The following is an 18,532-nucleotide window of genomic DNA, read 5'->3' as shown; positions in this document are numbered from 1 at the left end:
TCGGTGGAATTCCCACGAAGGTTTACCCCACATGCCACCTTAAACTCCTCTAAAGGGGTAATATCAGAGTGGGATTTATTAAACGTATCAGAGGATGAACTTGTGCATGAACTAAGAGATCAAAACGTAGTACAAGCCAAAAGAATTGTGATTAAAAGAGATGGAGAACCTGCTCCCACACGCACGGTGATCCTAACATTCAAAACACCAAATCTGCCTACTTCTATTAAAGCTGGTTATCTTAGATGCCAAGTAAGACCATACATCCCAAATCCAGTCCGGTGCTTTAAGTGCCAAAAATTTGGTCATTCCCAAGCTGTCTGCAGAAGTGTAGCCACTTGTGCTAACTGCGGATCAAAAGAGCATACACACACAAACTGTAACACTGAAGTGCAAATTTGTCCTAACTGCCATGGTAACCACTCTGCCTTCTCTAAGGAATGCCCTCAATGGAAAAGAGAAAAGAATATTCAAAAATATAAGATAGAGCAGAAAGTATCCTATCAAGAAGCTAAAAAACATTTCGCAGCACCTGCTAAGTCACCTACATATGCTTCAGTTACCCAACGGCTACGCTCAGTAGAAACTCAGACAGACTGCTCAGTCCCTCCAAATATCTCAATATCTGGTTGGGCTAAATCGCTCCTCTCCTCATCAAAGGAAAAACCTACTCCTAAATATGCTACTCGAGAAGCAAATACTCCTGTAACAATACCTCCAGATAAGAAGCCTAATGAGCAACCAAATGAACGAGCCAAGACTCCTGAAAGAAGCAACACTACTAAATTTATACCCGATACCATGGATATTGATGAAAAGATAGATGAAGATGATTCAATTCTTGAGATTCATCCAGAGGATGACATTGACATTGACACGGGTAGGCCAGTCTTCCCAAAAAAAGAAAAAGCAAAAGTAGACAAGCGCAAACAAAAAAATCCGCCCTAAGAAACCAAACCCTCCTTTTAAAACCAAACAATGCACACAGTAATTCAATGGAATTGTCGCGGATTTCGTGCTAATATCGATGACCTCTACGATCTCCTAAGTGAATATAAGCCCGTCGCAGCATGCATACAAGAAACAAACCTGACGAATGCAGTATCTATAACAGTTAAACACTTCACCATGTACAGAAAAGATAGAAACTGCTCTAATACAGCACACGGAGGAGTGGCGCTGTTAGTAAACTCTTCAATTCCCTCCAGACCTGTTCCCTTGCAAACACCGTTGGAGGCAATTGCAGCCCGTATCACCATAGGCATAACAATAACCTTAGTCTCATTGTATCTGTCACCAAACCACGCTTACACCCTTGCTGATTTAGATGACCTAGTAGGACAAATACCCGCTCCTTTCTGTATTCTGGGTGACTGGAATGGCCATAACCCTCTATGGGGTTCTCAACAACTTGACTGCAGAGGGAAAATAATTGAGAAATTCCTGGATAAACACAATCTAACTATTTTAAACACAGGTGATCACACATATTCATGTACCATCTGGCTCAAGCTCTGCCATTGACCTAACAGTATGTTCTCCAACAATATTTCCTCTCATTGACTGGACAGTTACTGACAATCCTCTTGGTAGTGATCACTTTCCAATCATCTGTAATTTCTGTACAAGTTCTCCTCCGATCAACAGAATTAGAACAATTTGGAAATTTGACAAGGCCAACTGGGCTAAATATCAAGAAATAGCTCATTTAGATTCCACTATCATTGCTACTGACAAGATAGATTCTGCAGTAAGCTATATCACAGAACGAATAATGACAGCCGCTGAATCCGCTATCCCAAAATCATCATTTAAAATCCGACTCCATCCAAAAATGTGGTGGAACGAAGCATGTAGCATTGCTAAAAGAGAAAGAAATAAGTCCTGGAATCAGTTTAGAAAACATCCAACCACAGCCAACCTCCTACAGTTTAAAAGAGCAAGGGCTAAGGCTCGTTATATAAGACGAACGAGTAAAAAAGAAGCATGGTCACGCTATGCTGCCACAATAAACAGATTCACAGATACTGCTACAGTCTGGAAAAAAATCAAATGTATCAATGGCAAATACCCACTTGTTACTTCCCCAATTCTATTTCTGAGAGGAAACGAAATTTCTGAACCCAAAGAACTTGCTAATGCATTTGGCTCGTCTTTTGAATCACTCTCAGCTGTCTCCGCCTATGAACCAGCCTTTCAGATGCTAAAACGCAATACAGAAAAGTATAAACTGAATTTTAATTCCGCTCTCCAACATTCATACAATCTGCCGTTGACCATGACTGAATTGCTTAATGCGCTCACAAAAGTGAAACACAGTGCTCCAGGTCCTGATGGAATTTATTACTCAATGATTTCCCATTTAAGTGAAAGATCATTAAGTGCTCTCTTACTACTCTATAATAGAATTTTCTTAGAGGAATATTACCCCACCAGCTGGTGCCATTCTTATGTGCTAGCCTTCCCGAAACCAGGAAAAGACCACACAGACCCAGCAAACTATCGACCTATCTCCTTAACAAGTAGCTTGGGAAAAACAATGGAAAAAATGCTTAACACCCGACTAACGTGGTATTTGGAGACTCAAAACATTCTGAGTCCAAGCCAATATGGTTTTCGGAGAAGTAGATCGACGCTCGATCTCATTATCAAAGCAGAAGCAAATATTCGGAACGCCTTTCTAAGAAATGAGCACTTTGTTATGATATGCATTGACATCGAGAAAGCATTTGATACAACTTGGCGTTATGGGATTCTTCGGGACTTACATAAATCTGGTCTTCGGGGTCATCTCCCGAAATTCATTCAGAACTTCCTATCTAACAGATCCTTCCAAGTCCTCTACCACTCGTCACTTTCTGGCACATATGTTCAAGAAGAGGGAATTCCCCAGGGCTCAGTGCTGAGTGCAACACTTTTTGCCATCAGGATCGATTCTATAACTAATAGTATACCTAACACAGTTGATGCATACCTGTATGCTGATGACCTTGCCATCTCATGTCATTCTCAAAATATGCGACTTATTGAGAGACAACTACAAGTCACCATTAATAGAATAGTCTCTTGGGCCAAAAACAATGGCTACAGAATTTCTAAACCGAAAACAACTGCAGTACACTTCTGTCGTAAACGTACATTACATCCTGATCCAAACCTCCAGTTAGACTCCCATTGTATTACATTTCAACCAAGCACTCGTTTTCTTGGTATAATACTTGATAAAAAATTAAACTTCCTTGAACATATAAAATATATTCGTACCAGCTGTCTTAAGAAACTAAATATTCTCAGAGTAATCTCCTCTATGTCATGGGGTGCAGATCGGTACATGTTGCTACATTTATACCGCTCATTAATTAGATCCCGCTTAGACTATGCATCTCCTGCATACGCCTCAGCCAGGCCAAGTGTACTGAAATGGCTTGATCCCATTCATCATAGCGCACTTCGAATAGCACTGGGTGCCTTTCGTACATCTCCCATTTTAAGTCTATATACGGAAGCCAGTGAACCGCCGCTAGACCTTCGGCGACAAATTCTTCTCCTAAACTATGCCGCAAAAATCAGCAGCCTTCCACATCACCCTATATGGCAATATCTCTTCAGACCAAAATGGGAAAACCTCTATCGTACTAAATCACGTCTCAACAAACCATCTGGCATTAGGCTTCAAGCTCTAAACACTAGCTGGGGAATCAGCATGAATAACATAATGCAGGATACTAGCATGCAAATCCAGCCATGGCAAATACCCACAATATACGTTGACAGATATTTTCAGAAATGGGGGAAGAATAATCTTCCAGATATTAACATCAGACAATTACATCTGGCCCACTCAATTCAGTTTAGGAGTTATATGCAGATATATACAGATGGATCCAAGACTGCCAGTAAGGTTGGTACAGCTGTAGTCCTGCCGGATGCTATCATTGCTGAACAGCTTCCCTCAGAATGTAGTAATTATACTGCTGAGTTGTATGGTATTTTACTAGCCCTGGAGAAAATAAAAGAAGCCTCATATACTCAATCCATAATATATACCGATTCATTAAGTGCCGTCAATTGTATGCAAAGTAAACGCCCCAACAGTCATCCTCTGGTACGACAAATCTGGACTCAGTTAATGGCAATTCATGCACGTGGTCACCGCATTATTTTTTGTTGGATTCCTGGTCACTCTGGAATCCCAGGAAATGAACAGGCAGATTTAGCTGCCAAAAATGCTTCAAATCCTATTTCTTACAATTTCAAGACACCTTATGTTGACTATAAATCCATTATACAGCAGACCTCTAAAGAACAGTGGAAACATATATGGGAAAAAGAATTACATAACAAACTTTTTGAAATAAAGAAAGAACCCAAACAGTGGCGCTCCAGTCTGAGAGGAAATAGAAAAGAAGAAACTGTACTAGCACGACTGCGCATAGGTCACACATACCTCACTCACAGTTATCTATTAAGAAAGGAAGATGCCCCACAATGCAGTAACTGTTCATGTCCACTCACTGTAAAGCATATCGTTATCGAATGCCCGCTATATCTAAGAGAACGAAAAACTGCTTTCTCCTTACTTTCCAAAAATTGCAATCAATTAACACTACGTAATATTCTGGAAGATCGTCAAGATATGGATGACGTTTTTGTTTTCCTAAAATCAGTTGATAAATATCACCTTGTTTAAATTTTTATCAGAATCAGCATCAACAGCAAAGATATACTAGTCAGAAATCAGTGCATTATAGCCACAGTTGCTGATGCACCAACAAACCTAACAACAACAACAACAATATATATATTTCTGATGAGGTAACCTTTATAAAGGTTACCAGAATTTATCTTTGTTGATATTTTAATCTTTTCTTGGCACAGTATAACCGTAGTTGTTTTTGCGCCAATAAAATCAACCAATTTTCTGAAGTTAAAACCTGTGCCTTTAACTACTGCAACAGCTTTCTTCCTCTTCCAACTAATTTTTGCATGATCACTTCCTGACAATGGTTCCTGTACTTTAAGCCCTGTGATGTAATCTGATTAATTAGGAATGATGTCAAGAATATTCTCACCCCTAATACTTTCTGTAACATGTTGGTTAACCTTAAAGAACCTCCTGACACTCAACCATATCATAGGTAGTGATGCTAATCTGCTGGAGTTTTTCCACTTTATCAAGCAGATAAAATTACATGATTGTTGTTGATTAATGTCATAGTAAACAGGATGATTATGCATAATTCATACCATTGATAGGTGCAATATGGCCTATGTAGCCCTTGCACCAAAAAAAAAAAAAAAAAAAACATCATTCTGGTACAAATAATAATTTAGTTTATTTAAAAAAAATTTCCCCCAGGTGAGTTCCCCTCACACTTGTGCAATTATTCTAGGGTAGATTAAAGTCATCCATAATAAGACATTGATGCTTGCTTGCCCATTCCCTCTGCATGTAAAGACTGTTGTTATATTCTTCACAATCTTCTGGTCTATAGATTACTCCCACTCTCATTATACCTTTGCTTCCAACTAACTTTTGTCACACAGATTCTCTGCTGGCAACCATATCTTCAGACTCAGCAAAAGCTATTTCTCACTCCGACTGCTTTTGAAAAGAAGCATGACCCTTCCACCCCTTCTATCTGCCGACCGGGCTAGCTGAGTGGGTAAAGTACCTGCCCGGCAATCTAAAGGTCGCGGGTTCGATTCCTGCCTCGGGCTTGGATCAAAGTACTGCAGAAACCTTGGGAGGTGCAATATGGCCACAGAAGCCGATGCGCCAACAACTACCAAATCAAATCAACCCCTTCTATCTTCCCTATCCTTCCTAAATACGTAATACATACCATAGTGGAATTTGCCATCCCCAATTTCTGGTAGCACCACATTTCTCTTAACTTTATTATGTCAGCATTAGTTGTCATTGAAATGGATGTCTAATACATCTAAATTTTGGTTTGTATTAAATTCAACTATAAACAGATATGATGCATTTGGACTAGCTTATGTTGTAGTTTGAATTATTCACAGTTTCAATCTTGTAGCCCTAAATTGCTTTTATTATTATTTCTAAATATTTTTCAAGATTTATTTTTATATTTTTTTTTGGCTCACTTTGTTTTATATTGTCAAAAATATTTAATATACATATATTAGATTTTGGATGGCAAAACATATATCAAGATTATATGTATGTCCCAATTGTTATTTTATTGATATTATCCATATGATCTTACAGAGAAATTGCAACCACATAAAAGAATACTTTTTGGCATTGATACTATGGGTGGATCAAGTAGTACTGATGCACTTCAATCAGAATTTTTGCAAGAAATTGAGAAAAAAGTTCCCAATATGAGTGGTATGGATTTCTTTATAAGTTTATAACTTATCTTTAAAAAATAATTTCTATAAACAAATTATCTGAAATGCATTACACTTCAACTTATTTGTTATACTATATTTGTAGGTCACATTGAGTTTATTTCTTTACTGTATATTCTAGCTTATAAATTGACCTTTGACCACTAAGAAACAGTAAAATTGAGGTATATTTATGCATTGGGTATAAAATCCTAAATGAAAATTAATGGCATGTACTCAAGGTTAAAGAGACAGGAATTAATACTGGTATATTTACATGTTTATTTTCACACAAGTGTGTATTGATGCTCACCTCTTAAAACCCAAGAATATGTTAGCTCCATCAGAATTCTCCAAATTATTTTTAGAGTTTACTAAAAGCAAATTTTTGAGATGGTTAATTCCTTATAGTAAATATACTTTCATACTGAGACATTGTTTACAAAGAAACCAATTTGCAGTACAGTACTAAACAGAAAACAAGGAATGGCTAAAGCTTGTTTACCAACATGTGTTCATACAACATGCTTAATGAAGGCACAAAACTGAAATGTATATGCCTATACATTTTGGTTTCATGGCCTTCTAAATGTCTTAATGCATTAAGAATCGCTGCTGATAATCAGATCAAGAGCATTACTCCCGCTGGTTGCCTCTGAAATATGCTTGTGTAGAAAACAATCATTCAATAAATCCATAAAATTATTGCTAGTGTGTGAATAACCAACCCAAAATTCCAGTCAGTATCTGGAAAGTTAAAAATCTCCCATTAAAAGACATTCTGATTTACTGGCCCGCTATTTCTCTGCACAACCGTTCGTTGTATTCATCAGAGCCATTAGGCCTATAACACACTCCTACTCAACTTGTGTCCCAGTGCTTATGTCACACCAAACTGACTCAACACTGCACTGTTCACCCATGTCAACTGGATGCGCTTCCTTAGATTGTGTGTTTTTTAATAACAGCATCACCCCTCCTCCCCTTCTATCCTTTCTGTATACATTGTACTCCCCAAATTCCAATTCTATATTCCTTATCTGTGTGACACCATGTCTCTGATATCCCAACAAGATCAGCCTTTGATGTCATCACCAGCACCTCAAATTCATAATTTATTTCCTATGCTCCTAGCATTCATGTACATGCAGGTATACATGAACCTATTCTTACTCTTAGTTATCCCAACACAACCCATGTATTTACTTGTTCCATGATGACTCCAGCATCCCTTAATCTCCAGTACATCGCTTTCTAGGCTACTAATCATTCCAATAGAAGCATAGTAAGAATCATTTTTGCCTCTGCCTGTGGCTACAGTTAAGTCTTTTAGTCTATGAATGCCCCCCAAGCTAGCAGTTTTCCAATCCACCTAACACTGCCTCTATGCTACCAGCAAATATTCTTGCACCTTTTCTATTTAAGTGTATCTCATCCCTGTAGAAACAGTCTTTCCTGTTAACAAGCACAGACCATGCTGAAAAAAAAATGCTACCCCCATGAAACTTGCACAATCTCTCCAGGGCTGAATTGATTGACAAGGCTCTCATCATATACTCCCTCATATCTGGGCAGAATTTCAATCACTTTCAAATTTAACCCTAACTCGTGACTTTTTTTTTTTTTTATTTTTTTTTCAACATTGACCTGTACTTGTTTAGTCCGCAGATCTATTCTTCATGTCATTAGTGCCAATGTGTACGATAACACCTTGTGCCCTTAAAAGATATGTGCTCTACAAAGTCATCAAATTTTGCCCATGGCAGACATACCCTGGTCCGTTGTCCTTTAGCACAGTATATTTCTCATCTCCCTGACAATCGAATCACTGACTGTAACTTGCTCTTGTGGGAGCAAGTTACAGTCAGTGATTCAAGACTTGAACTTGTCAAGTTCTTCAAGTCTTGAATCAACTGAGTTTTGAGCTTGAAGAACACAGTAGTTGCCCCTAATAAGTCCTTTGAGAGCAACTACTGTGTTCTTCAAGCTCTCATAAAGGACATAATGCTGAGTTGGCACCTAACTTCTTCACACTCCTTATATTGAGCACACACAAAGACATCTCTTGGCAATATCATATTCCATTCCAGAAAGATCTGCAAACATTTCACAAGTTGCAAGGCCCCGGGTGCCAAGCGTATTTCGAGGCCAAGCGATATTCTGGTGATATATAGAGCGCTCTTCTAAAGTGATTGAAGTTATTTCCTTTTAAGTTCCTACGTTTCTACCAAAAGCCTTTCTTTTATAACTAGTTCTATACTTGAAAACCACAAGTTAGAACACAGAAAGGAAACACACCTTTCTTTTTCCTATATTTCTTGTTCTATTAACCAACTAACACTTCAACCGCTTGGCCTCCGAGCGGCACTGCTCCTGCCTCCCCGTGGCGGGGCCGGTAATCTGGGGGAAAAGTTATCCCCCAGGGCTAAAAGGAGCAACGATGGATAAAAATGAATATCCACCTCTAGAGCCTTCGAACTCAAGGCTAGACAAACCTAATGATGAAGACGTGAACCAAGCAAAAAGGCTCCGAAGAGAAGTTCAGTGCAATGAAATGCCAAACTTTCTGGTCATACACTCTCTCTCCAACCAACCTGTAGGCAAATTATCACCATTCGTCATCCAAAGATTTCTGGAATCGATTGCTGGAACACCAAAAATGGTTAAACGACTGCAATCTGGAGACCTATTAATTGAAACAGCCAACTCCAAACATTCCGAGTGGCTGCTCAAAACAACTACATTCGGTGGCCTGCCAGTATCTATTACTCCACACAACACCTTAAATTCCTCGAAAGGCGTTATAACCGAATGGGACCTACTTACAATATCAGAAGAGGAATTAGTTAAAGAACTGAGTAATCAAAAAGTAACCAACGCCAAACGCATAATGACCAAAAAAGATGGAAATCTCGTCCCAACTAGGTCAATCATTTTAACCTTCAGTACCCCAGATTTGCCATCCTCAGTAAAAGCTGGCTATTTAAACTGCCGAATTCGGGCTTATATTCCTAACCCGATTCGTTGTTTTAAATGCCAAAAATATGGACATTCCCAACAAGCATGCAGAGGAGAAGCTATTTGTCCTATTTGTGGTTCCAAGGAACATACACAAGCAGACTGTTCAGCATCAAGTCCCATTTGCCCTAACTGCAAAGAAAGTCACCCAGCATTTTCAAAATCCTGTGAAATGTGGAAAACAGGGAAGAAAATTCAAAAGTATAAAATTGAACACAAAGTCACATACCCTGAGGCACGCAGACAGGTTATGTTGACCATGCCCAGTCGTTCATATGCGTCTCACACTCGAAGCTTTATTTCAACAGCAGTACAAACAGATGTATCAATACCCCCTAGCACATCTATGGCTAATTGGGTTAAAAATACACTATCTAATTCAGGAAAAGACACACATCAAACTAAAACCAGTGAATCGACCAACACTCCAATCAGCATCCCAACTGATACTCGGACAGTCTCGCATGATAAAGAAAAATTAAAAACTACCAAAGACAACAAGAAACCTGAATCATCCACCAATAGTATGGAAGTAGATGTACACTCAGATCTTGAGGAACCCATACTAGAACTTCATGCAAATGACACTATGGATACTGGGCGCCCCAGCTTCCCAAAAAAAGACCGGAAAAAGTGCTCAAACAAAAAACAGTCTGATGAATCATCCTCAACTAAACCTAAATGAACCACAGTATCTTACAATGGAATTGCAGAGGTTTTCGTTGCAACACCGACGATATTCAATACTTAATTAACCGATATTCTCCAGCTGCCTTCTGTCTACAGGAAACTTACCTGACCTCACAAATTTCTCCTTCGATAAAGAACTATTGCCTTTATCGAAGAGATCGAAATACCGCTAATGCTGCCCATGGTGGGGTAGCAATCCTAGTAAACTCGAAGATCCCAACTAGACATATCCCAATCCAAACTGAAATAGAAGCTGTTGCTGTTCGCATAACTCTCCATAGTGCAATAACACTTATCTCAATCTACCTACCACCAAACCGTTCTTACTCTTTAAGAGATCTTGAAGACCTGTTTATACAGATACCTCCACCTCTCTGTATATTAGGGGACTTTAACGGGCACCACCCATTATGGGGTTCTCCCAAATTGGATAGACGTGGCCGACTAATTGAAAGCTTTTTAGAGGCACTAAATTTCAGTATACTCAATACTGGTGCACCGACACACGTACAGCTCCCAGCAGGACACACATCAGCAATAGACCTCACAATTTGTTCACCAGTACTAGTCCCAACCATAGAGTGGAATGTAATAAATGATCCCATGGGCAGTGACCACTTTCCAATAGTATGCAACTTTCTGATAGCAAAGACTCCTTCAATTCAACCGTGCAGAAAGTGGAAATTTGTCCGAGCAGACTGGGCAAAATTTCAATCGTCAATTGACCTTGATGAGGAAAAAATCCGCCTCCAACATATTGATGATGCCACAGATTACATCACGTCGCATCTTCTAAATGTGGCTAAAAATACAATACCACTATCAAATCCCCCGGGCCGAAAGCATCATAATTACTGGTGGAATGACAAATGCACCACAGCAAAGAGAGCAAAAAATAAAGCTTGGAATTTGTTTCGGCAATGTCCGAGCACAGTCAATCTTATTAACTATAAGAAGTTAAGGGCAAAAGCACGCTTCATACAAAAGCAAGCAAAGAAAGAATCCTGGATCCGTTTTGCCTCTAGTTTTCACAGAAATACTGATTCCAAAATAATATGGAAAAAAATTAGACAGCTGTCTGGTAAGTTTCCTACCATACCTTCTCCAATCCTCTCTTGGAATGGGAAAGATCTCTCTAATCCAGTAGATATAGCTAATGCTTTGGGAAATACTTTTGCCGAAATTTCAGCAGCAACAGCCTATCCTACCTCATTCCAAAGAATTAAAAACACTGAAGAAAAGCATGCTATTCATTTTCAAACTGCCCGTCTTCTCCCATATAACAAACCTCTGCAATATTCTGAACTTTTACATGTCATTAAAACTGCCCGCAATGGTGCTGCCGGGCCAGATGGGATTTATTATGTCATGCTACAACATCTTGATGACAAAGCTTTGCGCTGCCTCCTGGTCCTTTACAATCGCATATTTTTAGAAAATGTTTTTCCAGCTTCTTGGCATCACTGTACAGTTTTGGCATTCCTGAAACCTGGAAAAGATCCATCCAACCCGAATAGCTATAGACCCATATCTCTCTCAAGCTGCCTCAGCGAAATTCTTGAGAAAATTATCCACAGAAGACTCGTCTGGATCATAGAGTCGGAACAGCTAATGAGCCATAGTCAATATGGCTTTCGTCAAAACAGGTCATGCCTAGACCTTATGGTCAAGGCTGAATTTGCCATCCGTAATGCTTTTGTCAAACATGAACATCTAGTAATGGTTTCAATAGACATAGAGAAGGCTTTTGATACCACTTGGCGGTATGGTATACTTAGTGATCTTTACCTTCTAGGACTACGAGGCAACCTTCCTATATTTATTGAGAACTTCTTACATACTAGATCATTTCAAGTTCGATACCAACATGCCCTTTCCACAACTTTCATCCAGGAGGAAGGTGTTCCACAGGGATCAGTACTGAGTGCCACTCTTTTTGCTCTGAGAATAGATTCTATCACTAAGCAGCTTCCAAATACAGTTGAGACTTACCTTTATGCAGATGACCTTTCCATCTCCTGTCATTCTCAAAATATGAGGTCTGTTGAAAGACAGCTTCAGATATCACTTAATAAAATTCAACAATGGGCAAGCCTCAACGGCTATCGGCTCTCGCAGCAAAAAACAGTTGCCATCCACTTCTGTAGACAACGCAAACTCCATCCAGATCCTGAACTTCAAATTTCTAACATCGTTGTCCCAGTCACCAGCAACATCAGGTTTCTTGGATTAATCCTTGACAACAAGTTAAATTTCCTAGACCATATTAAAAATGTACGGACGTCATGTCTAAAAAAGTTAAACATACTCAGAGCTTTATCTGCCCAAACATGGGGTGCAGATCGTACCTCGCTTCTTCGTTTATACAGGGCATTAATCAGATCCCGTCTCGATTATGGTGCTCCTGTTTATGATTCTGCCAGAAAGAGTGTATTACGCTGGCTTGATCCAATTCAGCACAGTGCTTTGAGAATTGCAATTGGTGCATTCAGAACGTCGCCAGCACATAGTCTCTACATTGATGCTCATGAGCCCCCACTAGCTTTACGCAGGAAAACACTGTTACTCAAATATGCTGTAAAGATACAAAGTTGTGCCTCTCATCCCGTTCAGTCATACCTTTTCAACCCACCATTTGAAATCTTATACAGAAACAAACCTAGCATAGTAAAGCCAGCTGGTCTTCGCCTTCTTGAATTGGAGCAAGTTTGGAATATTTCCGTCCATTCCGTACAACAAGTAGCCACATGTACTCAGCCACCATGGACTCCTCCTCCTCTTCCAACCTGTGACTCTTACCTCTGTCAATGGAGAAAGAATACTTTGCAAGCATCAAATGTCAAACAAATTCATGCAGTTCACACTCAAAGATATACTGACTTCTCCCCAATCTATACAGATGGCTCTAAATCTAATTCAAATGTTGGAGCAGCTGCAGTGTTTCCGAATACAACTGTATCAGTTTCCCTTCCATCAGAATTTAGTATATTTTCTGCTGAATTATATGCAATCAAATTAGCTTTAGAAAATCTCTGTTCAGACAGTTCCTTCAAATCAGTTATTTACACTGATTCCCTCAGCTCAATCATGTCGTTATGTAATTCCTCAGATGAAGTCCACCCTATTCTTAATGAAATCAGAAGCTTATTACTGCAAATTAAAGAACGCAACCAACTGGTCACTTTTTGCTGGATTCCATCCCATTCTGGTATTTTAGGCAATGAACTGGCCGATAAAGCTGCAAAAAATCCAACTACTTTTGATTTAACCAATATCCCTGTTCCAGCATCAGATTATGCACTAACTGTTCATGCTGCTTGCATATCACAATGGACAGCACTCTGGCACTCTCAGACTAATAATAAACTCTTTCAGTTTAAACATGATCCAAAAATCTGGCACTCCAGTATCCGTACATCGAGACAAGAAGAAGTAGTCCTTTCAAGGGCAAGAATAGGACATACCCATCTGACCCACCTTCATTTACTCACAGGAGATGATCCACCACAATGTACACATTGTTCTAATAATTTGACAGTAAAACATATTCTTATTGGCTGCCCCTATTATAAACAAGCCAGAACTTCATCCTTGATCTCACTGGTTAATCTCCATAAACCAATAACTCTTGAAAATCTCATTGGTGATAAGGCAAATATTTCTGAATTTTTTGACTTTCTCAGGCAAACTGGGCTTTTCAATTATTTCTGATTTCAGATTTTCTTTTGATTTAGGGAAAACTCATGTTTTAATATAATAAGTGAATAGGCACATTATAGCCTTAGCAGCTTATGTGCCATTAAGCCTCCAGAACAACAACAACAACAAGTTGCAATTTTTTTTTTCAGCTATGATGCATTGGAGATGGTTGGGTTGGATTGGAATTTTTCTGGCACATTAACAGCAGTGGCTATTATATGCCACAATTGGAGACTCGTTCCCTTCAGTTCTCCCCCGAGCCACAGCACTCTCGCTACTTTGTGCACATTGATTTGCTGCTCTAGTCTGGGGAATGATATCTGTGTAAATACAATTTAATTAATTAATGAATATTAATAAAAGTTAATATATTTAATTGATTAATATACTAAACTTAAGCTATTCTATACTTAAGTATACAATGCTGTACTAAGCTAATGTTGAAAAAAAGTTGCGAGTTAGGGTTAAATATGAAGGTGCCTGCCCAGACACAATAGGAGGGAGTATGTGTTGGTCACACTATAGTGTGACCAACTGATGATGTTACCAACATCAACTTCTAAATGGGAAGCATTCAAGGAATTAATCTTGAGCATACTAGAATTTATAATAATTTATAATTTCATGCCAACTAACAAATACTGTTCTAGGTTTAGGCCCAAATGGATGTCAGATGAATTGAGACTCATGGCATAGAAGTAAAATGCATGGGATGCATATAAATTTTCAGGCAACACAAAGCCTATGGTACATATAATTATTAGCCATATAGTGTAAGGAAGCCTGAGGTTTATACTGTATCAGCCAAAAAAAAAAAAAAAAAATTACAGAGAGAGAGAGAGAGAGAGAGAGAGAGAGAGAGAATGATGAATGATGATGATATCCTGCTCAGGACTCTGGGTGTGCCAAGCCCATACTTACAGATGTGAGCCCTTGGGGTTATATAAGCTAGTCTGTAATTAAGTCATGAAGGAGGTTAGGCAAGCAAAGGCAGATTATGAGAAACCTTTGGCAAAGGATGCAAAGAAAAACAGCAAAGACTTTACTCCTATAAACTATAAAAGGAAGGCAATGAATCAGATTGGCCCACTTGATATTGATGATTTGACTGTAGATGATCCTGTTCAGATAGCTACCAAATTGAATGAGTATTTTGCTTCCAAATTCACACATGATGAGTTGCTCAGGGAGGGGAAAGCCAGACATTTATCGAACTCTAACTGGGAGTTAAATGATTTTCTTATAACTAAGAGCAAACAGGAGGAGAAATTGTTGAAGTTAAACATAAGGGCATCTGGGATGGATGGGATCTATCCAGTTATATTAAAGGAGGTGGCAAAGGAAGTAAGCAAACCCTTAGCTATAATTATGAGCATCATTGGACTCAGGGGATGTCCCAGGGGAAAAAAAGGAGTTACTGATGAAAGAAGCATTGCAGGATCATCTAGACAAGACTGCAGTAATAATTCACACAGCATGTGTTTGTTAAGGGGAAGTCTTGTCTGACCAATTTGATTGAATACTATGAAGTGGTCACAAAGGAACTGCATGCAAAAAATAACATAATTTTGATATCATATACTTGGATTACAGGAAAGCTTTTGATACCGTTAGACATGGAAGACTAATGTACAAATTGGAGCAGTATGGCATTAAGGGGAAGTTGCTACAATGGATAAAAGGATGTTTGAGTTGGAGAAGACAGAGTGGTAATCAGTGGACACTGCTCTTTGTGGACTGATGTTATTTGTGGAGTCTGCTCCAGGTGTCAAGCGATTGTGACTGAGTAGTTTCTCTGTGCTTAAAGTGAGAATTTCCAAAAAGTCATTCATAGTTCTTTTACGTTCTTCTCCTTAAAAATGCAGAGGAAACCCAGTTTGTCCCAATTGTAGGTCCTCTGATCACACTCAAAGTGAGTGTTCAGCAACAGAAATGACCTGCCCTAACTGTAAAGGCAACCATCCTGCTTATTCTAGGACATGCAACAAATAGAGAAGTGAAAAGAAAATTGTAAAATACAAGATTGAAAATAAAGTAAGCTTTCAAGAAGGAAGGAAATTAATTGTTCTCAGTATAATTCTAAATGTACATACTCCAGTGTGGTACAAAAATATCAATCAGTGGCTACCCAAACTGATATTACAGTCCCCCTCCAACACTTCAATCTCTGACTGGGCTCGGACTGTTCTCTCTCAGCAACAGTCCAGTATCCCCAAGCACTTGAACCAGGCAAGCAATACTGCTCTTACAGTACCTGCGAAATCTCATTCTCCTCCTCTATGATTGATGCTACATCAAATAACCAAGGCTCAAACATAAACTAAAACTAAAGTCAGATGCAGCTTCTACTAAACACCAATAATGCCTTAAATTCTACAATGGAATTGTAGAGGATTTCGTATCAACTTTAACGATATTCAATATTTAATTAACCACTAGTTGCCAGTTGGGTTTTGTCTACAGGAAACATATCTAACTCCTCAAATTTCTACCACCATAAAGGGCCCCAGGTGCCAGGTGATTTCTTTGTGCTTTAAGTGCAGTTTCCTAAAAGCAATCTATAGTTCTTTTATTTTCCTCTTGTTAAGCAATATATTTATTTACTAACATTTACTCTTGATACTAACATATTTACTCTTGATACAAAAAACTTGTACAAGACAAGAAAGGAAAGCCACCTTTCTTTTTCTGATAGTTCTATTACTAACCCCTACTACTTTACCCTTGGTAACATCAGGCACAGCTCCTGCCTCCCCATGGTGGGGCTGGTAACCTGGGTGGTAAAAACAAATCCCCAGGGCCAAAAGGAACCATCATGGATATAAGTAACTATCCACCTTTAGAGCCTTCAAGCTCAAGATCAGAAATTCCTGACATTGACCATGACTCCAATCATCCAAAGTGACTACGGACAGAAAATCAGAATAAAGACTTGCCAGCATTTCTTATAATGCACTCATTATCCACGCATACTGTTGGCAAACTATCACCTTTTCTTATAAAGAAATGTTGAGAATCGGTTTGTGGATCTCTTAAAATGGTTAAATGTCTCCAATCTGGAGACCTAATTGAAACTTCTATGACAACTCATTCAGAGAAGCTGTTAAAATTAACATTTAACAGTATTCAAGTGTCAGTTACATTGCATAACACTCTGAACACCTCTAGAGGCATTATCAGTGAATGCGACTTGCTATCTGTGCTGGAAGAAGAGATAATACGAGAAATCGGGGAACAAAAAATGACTTGTGTGCAGAGAATGACCAAAAAAGATGACAACCTACTACCAACCAGATCCATCATTTTGACATTTAGTACTCAGACTCCATTTTTTGTTAAAGCAGATTATTTAAACTGCAAGATTCGGCCCTACACCCCAAATCCCATTTGCCGCTTTTAGTGCCAGAAGTATAGCCATTCGCAGACAGCATGCTGAGGTGATGCTGTGTGTCCTATTTGTGGCTCTAAGGAGCATTACCAAGGAGACTGTACAGCTTCCACTCCTACTTTCCCAAACTGTAAAGGAAGCCATCCTGCACTTTCTAAAGCATGTGACCTTTGGAAAACAGAAAAAAAAAATCCAGAAATATAAAGTGGAACACAAAGTCACATACCTGGAAGCAAATACTGTTAACCATGCCTAGCCGATCATACGCATCAGTCACTAAAAACAGCCAGTCAACTGCAACTCAAACAGATGTCTCCATAGAACCAAACATTTCCTTTGCTACCTGGGCCAAAACTATGCTAACGTGCAAAAAAAAATCTACAGTTAATGAAACCAGCAACACTCCAATCAGTATCCCAACTGATGCCATCTCAACCTTGCCCAAAACAAAATCTGTTGGTGTTGAAAACCAGAAGACAGTGAAACCATGCTATAGCAACATGGAAATGGAGGTTCAGTCAGAGGACAAAGACACATGCACTAGAATTACATGCCAATGATACTATGGACACAGGATGCCCAACCTTTCCCAGAAATGAAAAATGAAAATTAAGCAGACAAACCTTTTCAGAAAAACAGTCAGATCAATCTTTCTCAAATAAATCCAATCAATGAACAAATTTCTACAACTTAACTGCAGAGAATTAAGCAGTAATATAGATGAGCTGAATGATATACTCATACAAACTAATACAGTAGGAGTATGCTTACAGGAAACATTTTTATCACTAAAAGTTTCACTCAAATTCAAAAACTACTATGTTTAGGCGAGACAGGGATTCTGACTCTTCTTATCGTGGAGGGGTAGGTATTCTTGTCAAAACTACCATACCATCAAGACATCTCCAACTAGAAACCTCCCTAGAAGTTGTAGCAGTTTGGATGGCAATGGGAATATCATTAACTCTTGCATCTGTTTATATACCACCTAATTATCCTTGTTCCCAGACTGAACTTGACAACCTTTTAACACAACTGCCACCTTCTGTCTGTTTATTCGGTGATTTCAACGGTCACCATCCATTGTGGGGATCCTCCACTATGGATAAGAGAGGCCAATTAATTGAAACATTCCTAGATAACCATAATCTGAGCGTATTAAACACTGGCTCTCCAACTCATGTTCAACTACCTACAGGTACTTCATCTGCCATAGACTTTGTCCATCTGTTCAGCATCTCTTTTCCAAGCATTGAATGGTTGGTGCTGAATGATCCATTCCAGTGACCATTTTCCCATCAGCTCAATTCAAACACAGGTCTTATCATGCCCTAAAGCCTGTACATCTTGGAATTTCCACAAAGCAGACTGGAA

The 18,532-nt window shown here is 38.9% G+C and overlaps 1 protein-coding gene across 1 annotated transcript in view; it reads left to right on the top strand.

Annotated features, from left to right (window-relative positions):
- Positions 1 to 18,532, top strand: part of LOC150088162 (uncharacterized) — a 263,728-nt gene that overhangs the window by 170,450 nt on the left and 74,746 nt on the right. Inside the window, exon 8 of the mRNA XM_090370052.1 lies at positions 6,239 to 6,361. Coding sequence (XP_090226178.1) covers positions 6,239 to 6,361 — 123 coding nt within the window. The remainder of the gene's footprint in view (positions 1 to 6,238; positions 6,362 to 18,532) is intronic.

This window comes from Mastigoproctus giganteus, chromosome 3 (assembly GCF_048544385.1).
Source record: "Mastigoproctus giganteus isolate SK-2022 chromosome 3, ASM4854438v1, whole genome shotgun sequence".
Lineage (NCBI taxonomy): Eukaryota > Metazoa > Arthropoda > Arachnida > Uropygi > Thelyphonidae > Mastigoproctus > Mastigoproctus giganteus.
The sequence above is the reverse complement of the archived record's forward strand: the minus strand, read 5'-3'. Positions and strand labels throughout refer to the sequence as shown.